At 37.5% G+C, this 22385-nt stretch overlaps 2 protein-coding genes across 6 annotated transcripts in view; one reads left to right on the top strand and one right to left on the bottom strand.

Annotated features, from left to right (window-relative positions):
- Window positions 1-862: 862 nt before the first annotated feature.
- LOC107101477 (transmembrane emp24 domain-containing protein 1-like) lies at window positions 863-9202 on the top strand. The gene is made up of 5 exons (XM_015400415.1): window positions 863-1124; window positions 3585-3682; window positions 3765-3954; window positions 6027-6194; window positions 8470-9202. Exons 1-5 carry the CDS (start codon window positions 915-917, stop codon window positions 8518-8520), a joined length of 717 nt encoding a protein of 238 aa, XP_015255901.1. The 5' UTR covers window positions 863-914; the 3' UTR covers window positions 8521-9202.
- A 1141-nt stretch (window positions 9203-10343) lies between these two features.
- LOC107101485 (dynamin-2-like) overlaps window positions 10344-22385 on the bottom strand; it is a 26860-nt gene continuing 14818 nt past the window's right edge. Inside the window, exons 11-20 of one of the 5 annotated variants that reach the window (XM_015400426.1) lie at window positions 22062-22148; window positions 21890-21960; window positions 20277-20331; window positions 17867-17977; window positions 17654-17763; window positions 17451-17562; window positions 17112-17279; window positions 16731-16957; window positions 15725-15955; window positions 10344-10628 (exon numbers count right to left, since the gene is read on the bottom strand). In XM_015400426.1, coding sequence (XP_015255912.1) covers window positions 10589-10628; window positions 15725-15955; window positions 16731-16957; window positions 17112-17279; window positions 17451-17562; window positions 17654-17763; window positions 17867-17977; window positions 20277-20331; window positions 21890-21960; window positions 22062-22148 — 1212 coding nt within the window. In that variant the 3' untranslated portion in view covers window positions 10344-10588. Of the gene's footprint in view, window positions 10629-12540; window positions 13397-15724; window positions 15956-16730; window positions 16958-17111; window positions 17280-17450; window positions 17563-17653; window positions 17764-17866; window positions 17978-20276; window positions 20332-21889; window positions 21961-22061; window positions 22149-22385 lie in introns of those variants that run through there. The other 4 variants (XM_015400425.1, XM_015400423.1, XM_015400424.1 and 1 more) reach the window with 4 other exon arrangements.

The raw sequence follows: 22385 nt of genomic DNA, 5'->3' as shown, positions 1-22385 counted from the left end.
GTACATTTAAGTTTTTTCCAATAATCTGTTTAGTTTCTTACTGTTTGTAGACTGAGTTCCATCCATTTTCACCCACTTCATCTGTCAGATGTCAAGGTGGGGCTGGGGCCTATCTTCGGCAGTTTATGGTTGAAAGATCGGGTACACGGTGACAGGTCGCCATTCCATTGCACGGCAACACAGAGACATTCAAGCATGCAGGCACACTCATAACTAAGGGCAATTTAAAGATGCCAATTAACGCAAGATACATTTATTTGGTCTGTAAGAGGAGACCACAGTACTCAGAGAATCCATGCATGCACAGACTAGAGAGAACATGCAAACACAATGTAGAAAGATGCTGGGCCCCGGAAGCGAACCTAGGACCTTCTTGCTACAAACTGCACCACCACACAACCACAGACTCAATTTTATTATTTAAAAAGTTAAAGGAGGACATAATATATTTTCTCATACTATCCAGCACTGCAAAGAAGTCCAGAAGTTTGTGAATTTTCACATGAAAAAAAAAAAGAAAGGATGCTCCATTGTTTAAGTATAAACTATACAAAGGGCTATAAATTCACACCAATAAGTCACTGGGTTAAGAAATGGAATTCAATTTATTTATTCATTTTTAGCTTATTGTGAAAGTTTTAATGAAAGATACTACTGGATAAAAATTGTTGTTTGTTTGTTTTGTTTTTTGAACTGGGTATTTTTTTCTATCTTAGCGGTCAGCAGTCAGACTTCCCGTTTAAACGCGTTGCGTTTTAATGATTGGATGAGGGTTGCTACTCTCCTCCCTGTGATTGGTCGTTAGCAATGACGTCCTCCCTGCAAACCTGTCCAATCAGATCATCGCAAAGTTGTGCTGCGGAAGACGGATGCAAGGAAGATGGCAGTAGTCAGATAGCCCAGTGTTTGAACAAATGTTTACCGCTATGGAGGTTCTCCGGGTAAGAATGAGCGGCAGAGGAGGATTGCTCAGCCTGGCGGTAGCCTTCCTGTGCTGCGCGGGCTCCGTGCAGAGTTTTGGCCAGAGCCAAGACAGTGAGTTTACGTTTCTTCTTCCAGCCGGAAGATCCGAGTGTTTCTATCAGACAGCATTAAAGAACGGTACGATGGAGGTCGAATATCAGGTAAATGCTTGGTCAGTGAAAGCAGTAATCATTGTCCTCACAAACAGCTACACGTGCACCTATAAGGATCTCCCACTTATACCCACTAGTTGAATTAAACCGGGATCTTATAGATATTACCTGCTACATCTTATTTTTGTCTAATTCTGATTTTTACTTCCACAAAATACAGTAAATGTGATGCAGTTTCCTTCATTGGGGGACTATTTGTTTCTTAAATTAACACTATAAAGCAGGAATCAGTCGATGGCAATTAATACATGAAAAGACAAAATAACTTGTTACTCAGGAAATCAAAAAGCTATCATTGTCCATTTTGCTGTGAAATATATGCACAGTTTTCATTTGCATAAGAAATAAATATTTTTGCCTACCCAAGTGCTTTAAAAAAACATCTATCATTGGCAGAAAAAAATAAAATGCTGAAAAAGTATAATGACAAAAATAATTATTACAATTTTTTAAATGGGAAATATTAAAAGCTATTCTAATTTTTTTTCCTCTTTTTTTGCTTTGAGAAATGTTTTTTTTTTTTTTTTACATATATGTATATATGTTTAAGTGTCTTAGCTTTACTGCTGTCAGAATTGAGAGGTGTTATTCAAAACATTTGAAACATCAGTGATTTGATTTTTTAACTACATCACAAAATGGGAAGTTGTACCACAAAAAGGCTCAGTCGTGACTTCATGGTTTTCTCTCCAGAGATGGAAACTTGAAAGTGTCTATAAACTGATTTACTTCACACTATTTAGTTAAGTCCAATCAAGGCAAATAGTCAAATGAAGACCAGGTTAAATAGAGTCCAAATAATGTTGCCATATGGTCAAATTCAGTGGATAATTTAGGAATGGTAACTGCTTGGCAAATCGTTACCCAGCCAATTACTTTGGGTCAATTTCTTTACAGCATGCCCCTCCTTCTGAGTTAACATCAGGGCAAAGAAATAAAATACAGAAAAAAATATTAGCAAGGAGTACTTTCTATGGCGGGGGAAAGGGAACACATGGCTGATGGTAGCAGTAGCTCTGTAATAGCCTCAACCCTGAAAGAGACACCATTAAATTGAAGGGTGCTGAGGATGGAGTACTTTCTATTTAAGATGGAGACAAACTGACAAATTAATGCCATAATGATTCAGAATTAAAACTAAAAACTTTTTAACAAAAAGTTGATTGCAGGTTTAAGGAAAATTGGTAAATAGTAAAAAGAGTCCTTAACTTATTGGATTTGAAACCATAAAGTTGGTTCCAATTAGAAAGCAGCCTGATAACTGAATGATTTTCCCCTTATTCTCCTTTTCTTACCCACAGCATACTGTTTTATTTAACAATTTAAATAGTCTAAAATTCCTATTTTATTATCTGTGACTATTTCTGAACAGTAAGTTATATTTTTTGTATTGAAAATATGTAAGAAAAATTGTAACCAAAGGGAGGGCATGTTTTGGTGAATTACCAAGGAACAGCTGTGTAGTACCTGTTCCCCTCTGGCCAGAAAAGCCAGTTTAAACCCGGAGAACTGTTGACTTTTAGTGGCTCACTGACGCGTGTTTACCGGGGTCAAACGACCCGTGCTAAAAGCGTCTCGGCTCTGATCGGTATGCTGATCAGAAATCAGCATGGGTCTGGCTTACCCACTAATTTACGTGATTCCATTGACATGGACATCAACACACTTTGAATCATTAGTGAGAAGAACCCCAAATCTTATGAATAAACTATTTGATACAATTTTAAGAATGTGACTAATTGAACCATGTAGAGGAACAGTGATCTCCATAAAGAGTACATATTTTTCTTTATAAGAAAAATTTATACTTTATTCCTTGTAGCTGTATAATTGCCTTTATTATTGCTTTCTTATCATCCTGATTCGCACTGAAGGACTCAAGATATTCCCAGAGATTCTAAAGAGGGATTGTGGAGAACATGGGAAGAGGCCTGTTCATCAAGCCATGTTATAAATAGCAGCCAAACTATTAAGATTATCTAAAGAATTTTCTAAAATATGTGGAAGCTTGCATGTGGCTTTCAGGGAAAGACAAGATAACAAAAAGTTGCTGAAAAGAAACATTGGTGCTGCTAATATTCCAACCTTTTCTGATTTTCAGCCTCCCTAAATCATTAGGAATTTCAACCCTGTGTGGAGATCAAATCTTTAAGAGTAGGTTCATAATGTGGAAAAGAAAGTGTCAGCTAAGGGGTGCAAAGTGGAAAGAGTTTCTGGATCATAGATGACACGCAGCCTGAAGCGTCTTGTTTGCCTTCTTAACATAAACTCATGTTTAAACAGCAGCAGTCTAACGGCTTATTGAGCACGCCTCAGGCGCTAAGGGTGTGGCTTTGGATTCCTGTTTACTTTTTTCCTACAGTCTGAAAGTAGAGCTCGTTTATTACATTCTGCTTTATGAGTCAGATGTAAAGCTCATTTACTTAAAGTGTTTGTCTGTGTTCCTAGGTGATAGCAGGTGCAGGTATGGATGTAGACTTCACCATCCTCTCCCCTAAAGGAGTCCAGCTGATAATGGAGTCTCGCCGATCCGATGGAGTCCACGTGTAAAGCACTTTTCACCCATTTTCACATCTCCAACCCTACCGTCTGTTTTCTACCTGTTGGCTTACATCTCTGTTTTTCCAGGGTGGAGCCCATGGAGGAGGGAGACTACGAGATCTGCTTCGACAACAGCTTTAGCCGCTTCTCTGAGAAGATGGTTTTCTTTGAGATCATCATCGAAGGACAAGGAGGGGATGTGGGAGGGGATGACGAGTTCCCGGGTTTGGAGGAGCCTGATGGCAGCCTGCTCGAGTACAAGCTGGAGGACATCAAGGTTAGATGGAAACAAAAAAAAGGTGTACCAATCGCAAAGCACACATCCATGTTAAAATAGCAGCGCTGTATTCACAAGGACTCAACATCATTCTAAGAAAAGATTTCTGATTAGCTTACTTTATTCTCCTGGTAAGATGAAAGCTATTCACAAAGTACCTAAGGGAGGTCCCAAAGTTTAACAAGAATGTTAAGTTTAGTGAGGACTTTTAAGGAGTCTTAGTGTCATAAGCAGAGTTAATACCAGAAAGACAAAGGAGAGATATTTTTCCTCCAATGAACCACAGTGAATTAATAAGATGCTAGCGGTTAAACGGATCATGCTGTGGCCGACCTCATCAGGGACTTTTTCCTCCCAATGTAGCTGAGTAAGCACAAACACCTACAACGCCAATAGAATTAGTTTTGTAAAATATCAGTACTTTCAGCAGCAAAATAGGTCGAAGGTTCAACTCTAGATGAGTCGGTTTATGGACAAATATACAATAGAACAAGTAGAAAAAAATGACATAGCAATGAGTAATTTAGATTTTGTTTGTAGCCAGTGAAGTGCTTTTAAACTAAAAACAATGTATTTGAATATGCGCTTTAGAGAAAAAAATAACAATAATATAGATGTAGTTTACTTAGAAGTTATCTTGTTAGATGCAATGTATCTGGTGATTGATTGCAGCACGTAGATATTCTCACATTCAAGGCTGGTGCGTAAAAGCAGGTTGAAGGATGTGTTGCTCAGCCTGTTTTTCTCAGTCGTCCTGCTTTTTCACATTATAATACCAGGACCAAATTAACCTTTAAAGGCTCCTGTGGGGTGTTTTAATCTCCTATGGACGTCATTTTATACAGTAAGCATTCTTTGCCTAAAACGTTGTTTTTTATGTTTTATCTTTTTTTTATGTCCTTATCTAAAGGTTATAGAATTTTTTATATATAATTATCATTTTGTCACATAGTCCATCCGTCCATACTATCCCGGTTATTGCTTGTATGAAAACATGCATTGTTTTATAGATTAGCTAGATTGTGGCCTTTTTGAGGGTCTCCATTGTCCTGCAACATTGTTGTTTTTATGTCTTCCTTCTTTTTGCACAAATGTTCTCATATATTTACTGGTCTTTTTGGTATAGATTTGTGCTGGAAATGCACAAACCAGACATGAATCTAAAGATTAGGACCATCTCATTAGCAGGCCTCTCTCATACTAGTTGCTCACAAAGGGGAGGGTTCCTAAATGTCACTTTATTTTATTTAAATATGGAAATAATACATGCCTAATGAAGTGCTCTTCTGTTATGAAAAGGAACTAATTCAGCCCGTGAGCCTCAGAAAACTGGGGAAGTGGGAAATTTTGAAAGATGGACTAACACACAGTGGGTTTTGGTATTAACGCGAGACCTGCTGACATTTAGGAAAATATTTCCCTGTGACCTTCAAAATGCGGTTGGATGGAACCCAGCTGAAGTTAACTCATTAAACGTGATTCCTGATTATTGGAAAAGCTTCTCAAAAGAGCCGTAGGAAATAAATCATGATCTCAAAGGCACTCTTAGTACTTCAGAAACGGTTATTGGTGCTCATCCGGTTGAAAAATATGACTAAGCGATTTCTGCAGAGTATCTATGTTTAGAGAGAGCATTCAAATACTTGGAAATGCATGAAATATGTAGTTCCTATGGGGAAACCCCATTCTGTGTCACTGGGTTAATTGGGCTCTCTATAATATTTAATCTGTGAACATCTGTTGTTTTAGGTCAAATAAGTCTAGAAATGTCATCAGACTCACAACTCGATTTAACCCTTAAAGGTACTGGAAACATCTGTTCTACAACCGAAGCATGTCAGGGATGGCTGCAGGAGCCAGCTGGTGTGTCTCTGGAAATCAAAACAAGCTGACAGATTTTAAATCTTCTAAAATCTACAGAGACGGCTGGGGGAGGATATGGGAGTGTGCAGATTTAGAGAGCATCAGCTAGTAAATGGATACTTAAAAGCTCAAACCCTGGAGGAGAGATTCCCCTCCTCCCATAGTGCTTCTTCCATTAATTTGAGTGACTCTGCTTGGTGTCCCCTCAGGAGTCCATGGACTCTTTGCACAAACGTTTGGAGCGCAGCCGGCAGATGCAGATGGTTTTACGAGCATTCGAGGCGCGGGACCGGAACCTTCTGGAGGATAATCTCTGGAGGGTCTCGTTCTGGTCATGTGCCAGTGTGCTGGTGATGCTTTGTGTGGCCTTAACCCAGGTAACATACCTTCAGTTCACTCTATTCAACTGTAAGATAAAAAAAAAGCAGGCAAATTCAGCCTCTTTCCGTTTGTTCCTGGTCAATGTAATATAACATTTCTGACAATAACTTATAAGCAAATATGTTTCAGTGCCAAAGAAAAACAAGACATTCATAACTAACTGTGAACTTTGGGGTGACTCTCAAAGAAGCACCTTCCTGCAAAATGGACAGACACAATTCTGCAGAGGTCCAGATTGGTGTGAAGGGTTTGCAGTAAAAAAAACATGTATCTGAGAGGTCCAACATCAGGTTGATCATTCTTACTTAACATGAAAGGAGCTGCTCACCCAAGATACTCCAGTAATCTGGGAAAACTGCAGCTATCTAAGAAGGAATAATAAAATAAGTGCCATTGCCTTATCTAAATGGACCTACCCAGACTACTGCTGTAATTGCAGCTAAAACTGCATCCATTGAATACTAACCTGAAGGGGATGAAAAGTCTCCAATTAACTTGGAAGTTTAATTCAGTGTCAATTCAGTTTATGTATGTAGCACCAATTCACAACACGTCATCTCAAGGTACTTTATCGAGACGTTTCAATCAGATCAAACAGTCAGATTGGTTCAAAGTTTGAATCATTGACTTTGCAGGATCCACTCCTCTTAGATGAGCATGTGGCAACAGATATTTGCTTGCCTTTAGTTGTGCCCTACAGTAATCTCACAACTCCTCCCACCAAGCATGCATATGGTGACAGTGGAGAGGAAAAACTCCCTCTTAACAAGAGAAACCTCCAGCACTCTCAGGCTGTGTGAGCGACCTTCTGCCGAGGCTGACTGGGTGTTCAAGGAGACAGAGGAAGACATTCAAAAGGAACCTAAAATAACTTATCAATAAGCAAATTCTATATTAAAAAGATAATTGTAAACAAGCTCCATAGGTGGGTCTGTCTAGGAAAGAAACAGGTAGACAGAGGGGCTCTGAGCCCGTTTCCATGTGAAGGGGATGAAAGGTAGCACATAGTTAGTAAAAGTAAAAGCTGAGCCCAAACCCATGTCTTTAAGAGAAACAGGACTAAGTAATGAAAAAAGGCCATCATCTATAATCCAAGCTGTTTATGGCAGCAGCCCAGTTGATATTTCCTTCCACGGTAGTGTCATAGCCAAACAGGAACCAGATGACGTCAATAATAAACAGAGAGAACGTAAAGCTAATAGTTGAACTTACAAATACTGGACAATATGAGAATCGAGTTACAATGATGAAAGGGGGTCCCTATGTCATCCAGCAGTCTAAGCCTATAGCAGCATAACTATAGAAATAGCTAAGGATAACCTGAGCCCCTCTAACTATAAGCTTTTATCATAGAAGAAAGTTTAAGCTTAGCTTTAAAGTTGACCCCCAGACATCCGCGTTTATATTTTTTAATATTTTTTTTAAAACAAAGCGGAGTGTGAATGACGTCATCCGCGCACATGCCGTCAGCCCCGCTGAACTGCTGCTAGTTTTACTCACATGCCTGGAAGATGTCTAGTGCTACTACCACAGATGATCTCGCTCTCGAAATGGAATAGAACGATTCAGATTAGCTAGGTGAATGAATATAAGGGGTAGAGCGTAGCCGCCTTTTTGCCTGGGCTGCCTGTCACAATTCCGGTCCGGCGCGCGGATGATGTCATACACACTCCGCTTTGTTTAAAAAAATATATAAATATAAAAAATATAACCGCGTATGTATGGGGAAAGTGATTCGCCTACATGTTATGAATGCTGGCGTACCATAAAGAATAAATTATGAACAGTTAAGTTTGTGCCTTCCACTCGTTGCCCATAGGAAGACGTTACTAGGATATAACCTAACGGAATATCTTCAGAACAGCTCCAAATGACACAAAACATGTATGGGTGAGTAGAACATGATGTAATAACGTAAAATCAAGGGCTCAATGTAAAAAAAAAAAAAAACTGCGTTCCCTTTAAACAATAAATCAGCAAACATTTCAAAAACAGATCTAAAATTTGAAAGTAAGAAACTGGTGGATGATACAAAGGTACGAGCCGAAGATGTTTTATTGCTTTAAATTTGAATGGGGGGAAACTAAGGGTTAAGGAATTATAACAATTAACTGGCTTTAGGCTAATCAGTAAGTCAAACTACTATTCTTTAACACCTTGATTTCTGTTCATAAAACCAGTTACTGCATTTATAACAGCAATCATAGGCTAAATACTTCAAATAGCCTGTATTACAATTGATTTCTGTGCTTATTTGTATTTTTTCCACAGGTCTACACTGTTCGCAAATTGTTTGATGATAAGCGGAGGGTCTGCACGTAGAGGAAAGATCGACCGCCGATGGATTAGGAAGTGAATAGACTGTGAGCAATAATGATATTTCATTAAATCACAAAGCATAACCAGAGGGTAAAGAGGTATGACAAAGCGGAAGTAAGTTAAGTCATTTCATGTAGTGCCTTTAATGTCACGCCTGGCCACAAACGGGTAAGGAAATGCTTTTCAAAGTGTAAAATCAGTCTCTGAAACTGGGTGAAGGTTTTGGGATTTTCTGTAAAGGTGTCATAACTGTCAGTAAAGGTAGAAGGTACACCCTGGTTGCTGGTTCAGGGGCAAACGATGTGCAATGACCCTGACGCTGTAGTTGCATTAATATTGTAGTTGTTCTCAGAGATAATTCAGGAGTTTTTTTTAAAAGGGTACTCATTATTTTTTATGTGCCAAAAGAACTGTCTTTTTTTTTTTTCATCTTTTAGTGAATGAGGGAAGATTTCACAAACTGACTGCCAATAATGTTCACCTGTCCAATCTTTCATGTTACACGTCTAATTAGTGTAATTATGCCGTTTGTCTTTTAAGCTTCCATCCTGTTTTTTCTTACATATAATAAAAAAATGCCAATTTAAAAAATGTAGCCAAATATTGACTCTACGTTTCCTTCCATGTTTAAAATGTAACAAATAAGCTTTTACTTAGAGATTTGTGACAATAAATGCATTGTTTTACACTGAGTACATAGATGTGTGATTTCTTTTTGCTGAATGAAGGTTTGTTTGAAGGGAGACATGGAAAATTAACCTTATGGTAATGAGAAATTTAGAAAACATTTTTCATTTTTTTGTTTTAGAACATTCAGACCATCTAAGATGAGGGTTTTAGACTGGGCCTCTAGATGTGAAACTAGATCAGGTTTTAATTTTTATTTTTCCTCTGCCACTACTTTGAATGGATGAGTCGTAGAGTAGCTCTCATAACACAGAAAGTAAGGAAAGAATAGCAGTGGTTATGCCGTTAAGCTCTAGAGTAAAAATGGCTGTTACCTCCCTTAGAAGACACTGAGATATCCTCCATTTCCAGGCTGATACATGGTGCTTCTCATCACTACTGATTATCATGAAAATAATAATCCAATGAAAATTAACAGATGAATTTCAAAAGATATAAAGAGAGAAAGCCCAGAATCATACAGTTTTTATTCAGAACGTTACAGACTTCATTTCAAAAGTCAGACCGCTGAGGCTGACATGTGAAAGAACGGGACAAAACCCATTTGATATAAGAACAACATCTAAGTTTAGATTTACTAAAGCATTTCTGAAATTACTTCAGATGTGCCTGTATTTCACCCGCTTTTCCACATCAGAGGCCGTTAATACTGACAGGACACTGATGGAACAGAATGGATCCCTAAAGGTGGGTTCAATTCATGCCGCAATAACTTAAGATTGTTAGATGGTGTTATGTAGTTGGGCTGCTTGTGTAGAACAGTTGCACTTCCTCATGAATAAGGGAATTTTCTTTCTAAAAGTCAAGTTTCTTTGTCGGGATGAAATGAGAAAACATTAACATTGAATATGTAGAGCGTGCAGCGATTAGTGCACAAGACCCATGTACGCCTTAGTCTATGTCTTAGTCCTTGACATGGCCAACACAGTAATTCAGTAATGAATCGGTTTTCATCTTTTAGAACCTTCTTGTTCGCCCTGGTCCTAAGGGACCCACCTTTCTCTCATGTTCTACAAGAGCATGCCTCTTTACTATTGAGTTTCTAAGCAGGACATATAAAGCATGCAGGCTGCAGCCCCACTCAGTGATATACTCACCTGATTGATATAAAGAGCCAAAGCAGCAAAGTGTCTGAGCAGCATTTATTCAATTGAGACAAAGACAGATTAACTCAGATTATATATACCATTTAGAAACAGGAATGATCCTTCCAATAGATACAGAGCTAAAGCAGCATTTCTAAATCCATCATTCGGAAATCATCTTTATTTTGCCATTCTGTTTAATAGATTGTTATTTAACCAAACAATACTTTGTAATAAACTTTCAATAGCTTCTAGCAGAGTCCGGCTGCTGATCCATGGTGGCTGCAGAGGAGGGTTCTTCATGTATGGTTTGGACGAGAAGGAACGTGAGGGGGTCGCCTGTGTGAGAGGGCCATGGACAGAAATGCTTCTAGTTAGTTTCTGATCCTGTAGTAAAGCAAACATTAATGCTGTGTGCTTCTCTAACCCTCTGGTTAGGGTTCTGTTTAAAATCATAGCAGATCAATTTAATAAACCAGATTTTTATCTGTTGGAGCTTTTTGGAGGTTAAAGGCACTGGGTGATGCACATGCAGGTTGGTTCAAAACTGTTTCAGACATCAAAGAAGATCGTACTCTGATTAAAGTGAAAAATAATGTAAGTGAAGAAAAGAATCCAAAAGCCTTTAGATGGAAAACAAACCCTGAAAACTACCAGTCAGATGGGATAATCGCCAAAATGCTCCAATGTGATTAAAGTTCTATAGTAAAAGCTGAAATTATTCATTAACGATTGGCAGATTTAAAAAACTAATTATCATTCCATTACAACATAAACCATGAAGTGAGGATTTCACTGAACAAACCAAAACACTTTAAGGTAATGTGTGCCAATGGGAAAAAATAGGAAACCCAAAGAGTTACTACAGTTAGAATCCCTTTGTGATCAATAAAGTATATATTGAATGAAGAGGAAATCACATTCAGAATAGACAAACATCAACCAAGAAACATCAACCAGCTAAAGATACAGGTTCTTTAGATAACCAGGATTAACCCCTCCATGCTCAAATTATATATATATATATATATATATATATATATATATATATATATATATTTATATTTATTTATTTAAAAAATAAATAGAAATATAGGTATATTACAAATTTGTGACATCTATAATGGCCAATGATAAAATACACCGTGAGGAAACAGCTGTAAAGGAAACAGACTTATAATATGGAAGTAAATGTGTAAAAACTGCTACTGAGAATGCACATGGTATCTTGGCTTAGTCGGTAATACATGTTTCTTGTATATTTGCAACAACAGGCAACAGGTTAACATGAGTTATCTAGCCTAATAATATAAGGCTGTGTACAAACTGCTCATGATAGTCTAATTGAAATGGGGGGAATATATTTTCACAGGTTCTCCACAGATATGAGCAGTTCTGGAAACGTGATTTTATTTAACTTAGTTCAGTTCAGTGGATCCAAAAATCTTAAAATATTGCTCTAGATTTCTACCATAAATGATTGAGGCTTTGACGAATGCAGAGACCGCAGTTTAATAAAACAGGTTTGCAACTGGACGTGTAGTGATCCCAAGGTTTTAATGTTCCTGGAGACAGAAGTCACTCTAAGGATTTTGAGTTTTTCCTCATATTGCTTTTAACTTGTAGCCTTGGGACACTTACTAAGTCACTCCATTTTTTTTTCTCCTGGAGACCACATTGCAACAAATAGATAACTTCACTGAGTCTCTAAATACAAAAAATTAAATAAAAATAAATGAAATAGCTGAAAACATAAAAAAAACACAAATTAATTGAAAAACCCATAACGCTCCTGATGCTTTGTTATAATAACTCTAAGAAACATCCAAACAAATGAACATTCTTACAACCCGTTTCCATTTTAAGTGCTGAAGTGCTTGATAAGGTTGTTGTTTTTTTATGTATCTTCACATTCATCCAAACATGTTCATCTTATGCACTCAATTTCAGCTGTAAAAAAAAAATCATTGTACCAATGATGCTTAGAGGATTGTACCACCATCCTGAGTGCGGTACATGAGAGCAATCTGTTAAACTCTGCCCTTCTGAAGTTGGTCTGTCCCAAACATTCAGATTAGTTAGATGAACCGTTGCATCCACAATTTTTCCTTCTGTCTTAATCAAAGTTTAAAATAAACTACCAAATTAGAAGGTAAATCATAAGGATATATGCAAAAATACCAAACAGCCTGAGGAGCAGAGCAAAAAAACACTTGTTTACCAGCTGAGGTCTAGGAGTTTAAAGGAGGATCAGCCAGAGTGACCTCAGCTACTACTAACCAGCTGCTGGTTAGTAGTATCCAAATCTAAATGTTATTATGGGCTGTGCATAAAGAAAGAAAAAAAAAAAAAAAAGGGAATATGTGAAAAGAAGCCAGAAGCACCAAGCCAGCAGAATTTTCACTCTATAGATTTTATTTGTGACAAGTGACTGTATGAAATCTGAAAGATGTTGCGACACCTTTTCCATTGACGGTAAGCTTTGTGGATACAACGTTCTTACATCAACATCTGTGTAGTTATTAGTATTACAAAGTCGGCACTTCCCTTTTACTTCTCTGACTAAGGCTTTCTTGCTCCACAGATGGAGTAAAAAATTACTTTAACAGGAGTGTATGGTTGTAAAAAAAACAAATGCTCAGCAAACAAACGCTCAGGATAATTGAAACACATTGGAGAAAATTATTAAACTAAATGGTATAAATGTCTATTGAAGTGCTTAGTGTGTAAAAAAAAAATCAGCATTAGAAAGTGTACAGCTCACAAAAAATGTAAACCTTCCCTTTGCAGAGTATAACCAACGTTGTACATCAAGTGCTGCTTTAACATGTATTTTTTCTAGGTTGCTTAAGAATCTTTTTTTTTTTCATTACTTCATGTCATTGTTAAAGAAGAAAAATCATTTTTTCTACAAAAAAAGGCCTAAAAAATGCAATGCCTGTAATTACAGAGGAAATTTTTTTAGTAAGTGATAGAAAAGAGTAGAGAGCTTCTGAGAGATCAGATAATGAAGACAAGCAACCCAAAAAATAATAGTCTAGTCGAGCAGGGAAGGCTCTGATGGACGAATGATAGTGGGTCTGTTGGGTGCAGCCGGGGGTCTTCTGCTGCAGGAGAAAATAGAGGAAAAGAGGTAAAGATGAGTAGAAAACATGCAAGGAAAAGATTTTTTTCATAAAGTCATGCAGCAATGTCTCCCAAAAGCCACAGAAAATCCCTCAAAAACAGCAAACAGCACAACCCTCAGCCAGCTACACAGAATTAGAGATACTTTGCGTTGTGATGAATGCTGCTTATCATGCAGGCTGCAATCCTGGGTTTCCTGTGCTTGTTACCATAGTAACAGGGCCACTGTTTGCCTCCCCGTAGGTGCAGACAGGAAGTCGAAAACATAATATTTCTAATTCCAAGACTGGATTAACGCTCCTGTAGCAGAAAAGAGCTCACATTCCTGCACATCTGCAGACGCCTATGTCTTTAACTAAGCAGTGCTCTGAATGAGATCTGCTGTTTATCAAAAGATTGTTCAGCAGGATCAAATCTCCTTTTATGAAGTTTGCAAATAAAAGATTGGACACAAGGGACCAAAGTAATACTAATCTAGATGCAGATCGGAAGGGATTCTTATCTGAATGGTTATTAATATTTAGGGAAACGTTTCTACCTCCTGATCTGCTTTTCTCTGAATCCAGGCAGGATATTTTCTCTGAACTTTTATAAAGAAAATGTACATAAAATAACATCTGAACAGAGAGCCAGTCTTTAATAAAAATCCTTGTGTGCATTAATCTTACAACTTGCAACTACAATTATTTAAAAAAGACTAAATATGATACACAGCGTGAATCAATAAATGCTTTAATATAAAAGTATCCCCTCAACAACATTTGGTAGCAACCTTTAAAAAACAACTACATTTTAAAAATCACCAAGAAGCTTGTAAATAAAAATCTCTGATTTAAGTGGATTAAAGTTGGTTGGTTTTCTGGTGTGGAACTGACTTAAGGGCTGGTTATACTCCTGCAGCAGTGTGTTGCAGTGAGCTTGATGCAGACATTTTTGATTTATGCTCAATATTGAAGCGTGGTCTGCGGTGTACACTGTGGGTCTAGATACGGCTGAGGCGATAAGGAAGTGGGGGCGAGTTTAAGTCCAACAACGGAGGGACAGGAGGGTGAAAAAGAGCGGGGATCCAGATGGAAAAAGGGTCTAGTGTTCTCGCGCACCTTGATCTTCTAGCTGGTCCAACTTCAAGAGTTGTTTTCTGCAATTTTGGTCATAAAAACAAAACAAGCCGGCCTCCTGTCTGCAGCACTGTCTGCAGTCACAATTTGGGAGAGGTGCAGCAGAGTGTCTGCGGAGGAGGCGGGGACGTCTTTTTGTTCACTGCAACATCTCCCCAGAGAACCTGGTTTCGAAGTATAAATCAGCCTTTATTCCACAGGTTTTAAATGAGATCCTTCCAGTCTATTGTCACCCTGTTTCAGGTTCCATAGAAGCAGTTTTTTTAACTGTTTGGAATCATTCTACTGATGATTCATTTAACAGAGTCCTAGGTTTCTATCATCTGCTCAGTTGACAGGAAGTTAAAGAATGAGGAGGTGAAGGTAGTCCTCCATCTTCATCAGTTGATGTGCTAAGCACTAGCAGAAAACAGCCCCACATCATGATGCTACCACCACCATGCTTAACAGCTGTTACAGTGTTCTTAGCTCTGAAAGGCTCACTTGCATTCTTCAAAACATACTTTAGGACGCTGTTACCAAAAAGCTCAATCCTAATCACTATTAACCATAAAACCAGAAGACGTCTGTTTTATTCTAATGGATTTTTTATTCCGATGAATTTTGGCCTATATTAAGGTATATTAAGGTGTCAGGTTCGTAGCAGAAGGCTCTTCTTGGTTGGCAGCCCTCTCATTTCACCACAAAGTAAAACTTCCTCCACTTTGGATATTGTGTCTTTTCTCAGCAATTCTAAATCTGGTGACAGAACTTCTAATGCCTTTTTTCTGGTTTGGTTAAAATGAAAAACAACAGTTTGAAATAATATTATTTTCCTGGTAAATGAGAAAATGATTTTGGGTTTTTTAACTCTGTTATAAATCAGCTGTAAACTGAGTAAACAAATTTTCCCTGAAGATCCAAGCACTGAGTAAAAGGCTGCAGGGTGAGCTAAATTAATACTTTTGGAAGGTGAGATCCACATTTGAGCACAACTAAAACTGCTTTAAAGGACTTTATCTCTAAATAATGAGGAAACTGTCATAAAAAATAAAGTCTTTAGAGGAAGGTCTGTTAATCAAGCAACCCTCTAACTGCCCAATAACTCAGCAGGATGTGAGATTAATTCCACACTAACCTAGAACCAAACCACTGCCCCACATTAGGCTGTGGGTTCAACAGGTGTGCGAGTATCTGTGTTTGAGGTTCTACCTGGGAACTCCTGGGGGCAGAGCTGGAGGCACACGGGCAGGCCTTGAAGGAATGAGAGGCACTGATGAATTGGTATCGTATGGCCCCTGGGGGCCCGGTCGAGAGGGCACCGGCGGTGCCCCGAACGCTGGTGAAGGATTGAGAGGCGGTGGACCGGGAGTGGATCCCCTCACTGCTGGGGGGCGGTTAGGGGGCACTGTGGTCGATGTGAGCGGTCGGGACGCCGGTGGACTGGAACAAAGAGCCAAACGCTAATGATTAACATTTTTAACATTTGTGTTCATTTTAGACAATCTGATATAGTAGAAAGGCATTAATAGACTTTATATGGTATATAAAACCTTTTAATAAACACAAATCTGGAAATATACCGTAACAAATATTGCAAAGCTAATTCCCTCTCAACCTGTATGTCTCAAATTTCCCTTTACAGGATGATAGTGGAAACCATAACTTTATTTTCTTTAAGAAATGTAGTCTCTGTGTAAAGACAGACAGACCTTTAAATGTTTTTTTTAAGCTAGGTTCATGTCTGACAGCTCTTTGGGGACTCCTAGTGGGCATTATAGGTTATAAAAAAGTGCTTTTCTATTGTTTTCTATAGTTTAATTGTCCTCCAAACAATAATAATAACACAATAAATTTTCCGATTAATGATAAAAAAACTGATAAACTGATAAGAATATATAAAACATTGAACAAACTTTTGAATATTTAATCAGACCTATCTTATATCAATATTAACAATAGTTTAACAAACATTTAAAAAACAACTGTATCTTATCTACTTCAACCAGATGGATAAAAAAACAGCCTTGAACAGAGACAAATGTTCATGAATACCTGTTTAATTTAAATGTTTTTATTCTGGTTTGTCTATTCTCAATAATCGCTTAATGGTTAGTCGTAGCACTGACTATAAAGTATTTTAAGACCCCATCACAGGAAAAAAAACAAAATGTGTTCTGTCATATTAACAAACATTTGTTTAACTAATATTTTTCACCTCGGTTCTTTGGCGATCCAAGTGTCGTCTACAGGCGGAGGCATTGGCGTAGAGATGGTGGTGGTGCTGATGTCTCCGATGATGACCAGCGCCTCTTTCAGAGCGTGATACATCCTCAGCATCTCATCCCTCCTCTGGGCCTGCTCAGCAGACTCCTCCATCAAACTGCCCTGGTCTCCACATGAGTACAGATAGGCCAGCAGCTCAGAGTGGATGAAGTCCTTCGTCTAAAAAATGAAGGGAAGAAAAATGTCTACGTTGTGATAAATTATTTACTAAATTATACTTAATCTTTTTCACATTGCAATTAGAACCCAGCGTATTCTATTTAGGCAGAAACATCCAACTTTGTAGTGGTTTCTGCTTTAAAAGAAGACGTACGTTGTTGATCATGAGGTGCATGATGGTCTTGGGCATGAGATCCCTGATGGATTTGTTGACGATGCTGATGTAGGAGTCCACCAGGTTACGGATGGTCTCTACCTGGCGCTCCAGCTGTGGATCCATGGACACCGTGTCCGAAGAACTCATAGCGTCCTCGTTCTGTTGCTGTAGGACACCAGAATCAGACATGAAGTGTTTCATACCAGGAAAAGGCTCTTATCTATAATTAAATATCAGTTTTCTCCCTATTAAAAGACACATCTTGAGGAATTATTTTCATATTTTAATTAAATAGTGTCTAAAAGATTAATGGGGCTGATCTACAGTCTGCTGCACCTGGTCCTTCTCTGGGTAAACACCAGCCCTGAGGAAGGAGGCCTTCCAGCTATCCACGTCCTCCTGAGTGTCACAGGCCAGCTCGATCTGACGCAGGTCTTTATATACGTTCCTGTGAAGGAATTGAACAGTTAAAGTTAACAAGAGCAAGATTGCAAGGAGTCAAAAAACAAGGATGCGTTAGTGGATCAAGGTGTCGGCACCTTTGTTCTGTGTTAAAAATAGCAAAGACGTGCTTGCTGGACATGAAGCCTTTTTCCAGGTCTCTGAGTTTCAGATTGTCGAGAGGCAGCATGAACTTCTTCTCTTTTTCCTAAAGAAACATCAAATGGTAAAATAAATCAATGCATACCTGGAAATATAGGGGGAAAAGCACGTAGTTATGCCATGATTTCCTTTTGTTTATGCAGGTCTACCTCCTCATCTTTATACCAGGAGAGAGACTCGGCGGTCAGGACAAACCAGTAGTCTTTGGAGCCGCCCTTCATGATGCTGATGTTGATGGTGAGCCAGCCTCTGCGGATCACCTGAAGAGTCCACAGAACCACTTCACAGTTTAACATACATCCTTAGAGACGACGCAGAATGCTGGAAGCCTTCAATATAAACTTTTTATTTAGGAAGTGAAGAGCTATTATCATTAAAATAAAAAAGCACATCATTTAAGCCATATTTCCAGTGACGGTATCTAAATTAAGGAACGATCATTTTCTTCAAAACCAAGTAGGCCATAATTAGAATAGAATACAAAATCCTTTTAATGTCCCACAATGGGGACATTTTGGTGTTTACAACAGCAACAAGATAAAAGAGAAAATGGTCACACAAATATGGACCTTAGAAAAATGTATAAAAATAAAAGATAAACAATAAAACACTGTACTGTAAAGTGTTTTAACAATATAAAACTGTGAATCTGGAGAATAAATAACCAATATACAGCTATGGACATTTTTACAGTAATGGATATTTAAAAAATAGCAGAAACATCAGACATGTGCAAAATGACAACAGCATGTTATTTAACTGACTAATGAGGAAACTGCAAAATCAGCAGGAATGTAACAACTTATTGACGTTGTTGGGAACAGTGGTGGTTATATAGTCTTACAGCTGCTGGGAGGAAGGATCTGAGATAACATAATATGGAGGATGGAACAAAGTACTGAAAACATTAAAAACTTCTGCTTGAGTCTTCACAGAGCAGTAGAGATGTTTCTGTGCAAGTGGATTATCCTCATTTTATATATATATATATTTTTACATAATTTTATATCTGTGGCAGCAATACGTCAAGCTTGATAATTAAAATCCAGAACAATTATTCCTACAGATATCCAGATCTAATCAAGAGTTATTCTTTCAGGATCTCAAATACTTAGCCTTCAAGCTGTGTGCTCATATTTACTCAGAACATTTTCAATAATCAGCTGATTTCCACAAACAAGGACTGTAAAACTGTTGCAGGCTAAAGACATGGTTCTGTTGATTTAATAAAGCTGTGTTACCCTAACCATCGGGGTTAAAAGAACAGGGAAAAAAGAGACTGTATTGGCTGCTTCAGCTCCCCATTTCTCTGTATCCCGAGAGAATCTCTGCAATCTTGCCAAATATTGCGACAGATCTGTGCCTCAGAGAGGTGAAAAAACAAGGAAATTATGAATAAACTACAACAGGAGCCGAATCTGTACAGCTTCATTTATTTCATACAATTTAAACATACCTTTGAAAGAATGGATGCTCTGGGTCTGCTACTCCTATGTTATATTTTCAATTTGTATGCTTTCTATTAGCTGTTGTTTCCAATTTAATATATGAGTTACTTGAAGAGTATGCATCGAATTGGAAACAAAAGGATGGATTATATTTCATTTGCAGGCCGTTTATCAGTTTGCCACACTGGATAAAATCGAAATCTAAATAAGTAATTTTTTCTTGGATTCAGGAGGTAAAAGAGACATTTTGCCAATGGAACAAGAAAATGTACACTTAAAATAAGAAAACACAATTGAATTGTCTTATTTCAAATGCATTTGATCTAATTATCTTATTTTAAGAGTAAAAATGCTCATTCCATTGGCAAACTATCTCAAGTACCTACTCAAATTAAGGATAAATACACTTAATTTAAGAAGTTTCCAGTGTTTTTCCAGTGCGGTAGCTGTTCTGGTATAGTTGGGTTCCAGAGTTGGAAAATGTCTATATGCTTCTTCAATAAAACATTAACCACAGGAATTTAAACTGTAAAATAAAAAAAATTGTTTATTTTTAGCTTTTTTTTTTTTTGTACGGATCAGAGGAAAATTTCTCCCACTTCATGATTGGTCAGAATTTCATCAAATGTTGCTTTACCGGGAAATCCCATGTCCTGCTGCTTGTAAATCAGCAAGAATTTTTCCTAGCTCGCCCGTATCCCCTCCTATTTCGTTAATCTTCTAAAAATAGAAACACATCCACATCCTTAAAACAGTAAACCCAAAATAGCATCACGGAGAAGCTGTGATGTCACTTGTTGACACTAAAATCTAACTTGTGAGTTCTCATAAATCTGTCAGATTCTCACTTCCCTCTTCTCTGTGTCACAGCAAAAAAAAACAACATTTATCGTCATTCACGGCCCGTGTAAACAGTGACTCCCCCACCTACCTAAAGAGGAACCGTAGGGCAAGGTGCTTACAAGAACCTTACCATTAGTGGTTAAAAAGGGGGAAGAAAGGAAGGAAGAACCAATGGGGGCCCAGATAACAGTATTGAGATATCAACAATAAGAGCAGAAGTAATGAACTGTAATGATGGGAAGGCAGCAAACACAGTGAGTCTGTTCACCTGGTTAGGCATAGCTCTCTTCTTGGTGGTGTTAGCAGCCGTCCTCTGCTGGGCACTGCAGGAGAGACATTCAATAGTTTAAAAACAAAGAGACATTTACTGGATTCACATTATTTTCACACACAAGTCTAAAGACTCCACAAAAAACATCTAAACATATACACAGTAAAGCAAACATCACTAGAGTTTAACATCATTACCTGATTAATTGCTTTACTACCTGCTTTTAGCATTTTTTTTTTAATCTTTACTTGCTTTTATTGAATAATTGTTGCATTGAATTGTGCTATACAAATAAACCTGCCTTGCCTTCCTAGTGCATCAACAGCATGATCATTTTTTTCTAAACCACCTCACAATATTTGGTGTTATTCTACACTCAAACTATTTAACTAACTTGATCTTTTTCATTTATTGCAATTTGGTGTTTGTACTCTAAGTAACTGAAAGTATGAATAGTTATTTATAACAATAGTCCCCTGATCTTAACATACTTTACTTAACATACTTTATTTTTGTGCATTTTTAAGATTTATAACTCAAGTACTGCATGTGCAGTGTAACCTCAAGTCACAAAATCATTACTTATCCTGTTTATTTATGTCTATAGACATTACAGGCCTAGATTACACTGAAGCTGAGGCTATCTTTGATTCAAACTTTATCTCAACCAATGTTTGAATCAGAATTACTTTATTAATATCTTGCGGGAAATTATTTTCTTGCAGTGGAACCGTTTGCAGAAGAAAGAAAAATAAAATATAGCATTATATCACACAGAATAAAATAAGTAAAATTTGTAAAATTACAACCCACATAGTAAAATTACACCCTTCCCATATAAACAATATAAAAAAAGATATAAGAACAAAATAAGATAAGGATCACATTATATGCAATCAATAGTATTTAAAATTTACAAAATTTGCTGCTCAGTACCAAATTACAATTATTGCACGTTTGTTCTATTTTATCTGCGTATTTTAAATCCTCTCACTAACTTGCATTATGTTCCGTCTGCAGTCTTTATATATTCTGATACATTGCACCATCACAGACTTACACACGTTGGTATTTCTACTGCTGGTGATGAAACATGAAGAGGTTGGTAAATAGCTGCTCTGTTCTTTGCAGCTAGTTGAGCCGCTAATTCCAGATGTAACATCAATCACAACATTGCTAGTCTGGTTTTTTGCCCGGTCTAGATATAACTACAACTAAATGTTGCTGATTTCTTGTTCAAAAATTTACTTTTGAAACATATTTTTATCAAAATAGTTTTATTTTTCCTTCTACTTTGCATTATGGACTAGTTGTTTGGACATATAACAACCATCATTCCAGTAGTTGTCTTTTAAAACTAATTTAGCCTTATTGTAAATTCCTCAAAAACCAAACCTTGGTACTTGAACATTCAAAACATTAGCCTTAACACCTAACAGGTAGGTAATATTAGGATTCAACAAGCACATGCGTGGATGAGAAAGAGTAATCCTAACATTATTTTAACTTTTACATCTTTTAGCCCTTATTGTAATTAAAATTGTTTTTTTTTTTACTTAATAGATGAGGGAAAAACCTAACTGGCAGCAAAGCACCAACCCAGAGCTTACTTTGCAAATCCAATGAAGTCCTCATGGTTGGTGTTGATGTAGGAGAGCTCGATGTCAATCAGCAGCAGCACCTGAGGGCCAAAGTGACACATTAGATGAATCTGCAAATTAAAGTGAATCTGTGTTATTCCCAGATGCTACAACTCTCAGTGCTGCTAAAGAAAACACAAACCTTTTCTTTGGTTTTGTTGTCTCTCTCTCGGATGTGAGTGGTGACAATTCTCTCCGTCTCTTCTCTGAGTCGAGGGTATGAGTCCAACTGTGAACATCCCACATGTGAAGAAAAGCACAAAAACCCAAAGCAGAATGCAGACTGATGCAAGTAAATACAGGCCGCCCAACTGCCAACAGGTAACTAACTGTGAGGAGCCTCTACAGTGCCTTAAAAAGGTCAGTAGATACCTTGAACTTTATTATTTTTCTGAACATTTTGTAAAATTACAACAAACTTCAATGTGTTTTATGGGGATTTGATAAAAAAATACAAAGATGTGGC

The sequence above is a fragment of the Cyprinodon variegatus genome, unplaced genomic scaffold, assembly GCF_000732505.1.
Source record: "Cyprinodon variegatus isolate N-32 unplaced genomic scaffold, C_variegatus-1.0 Scaffold1102, whole genome shotgun sequence".
Taxonomy (NCBI): domain Eukaryota; kingdom Metazoa; phylum Chordata; class Actinopteri; order Cyprinodontiformes; family Cyprinodontidae; genus Cyprinodon; species Cyprinodon variegatus.
Note: the sequence above shows the minus strand (reverse complement) of the source record. Positions and strands in the feature narration are given on the sequence as shown.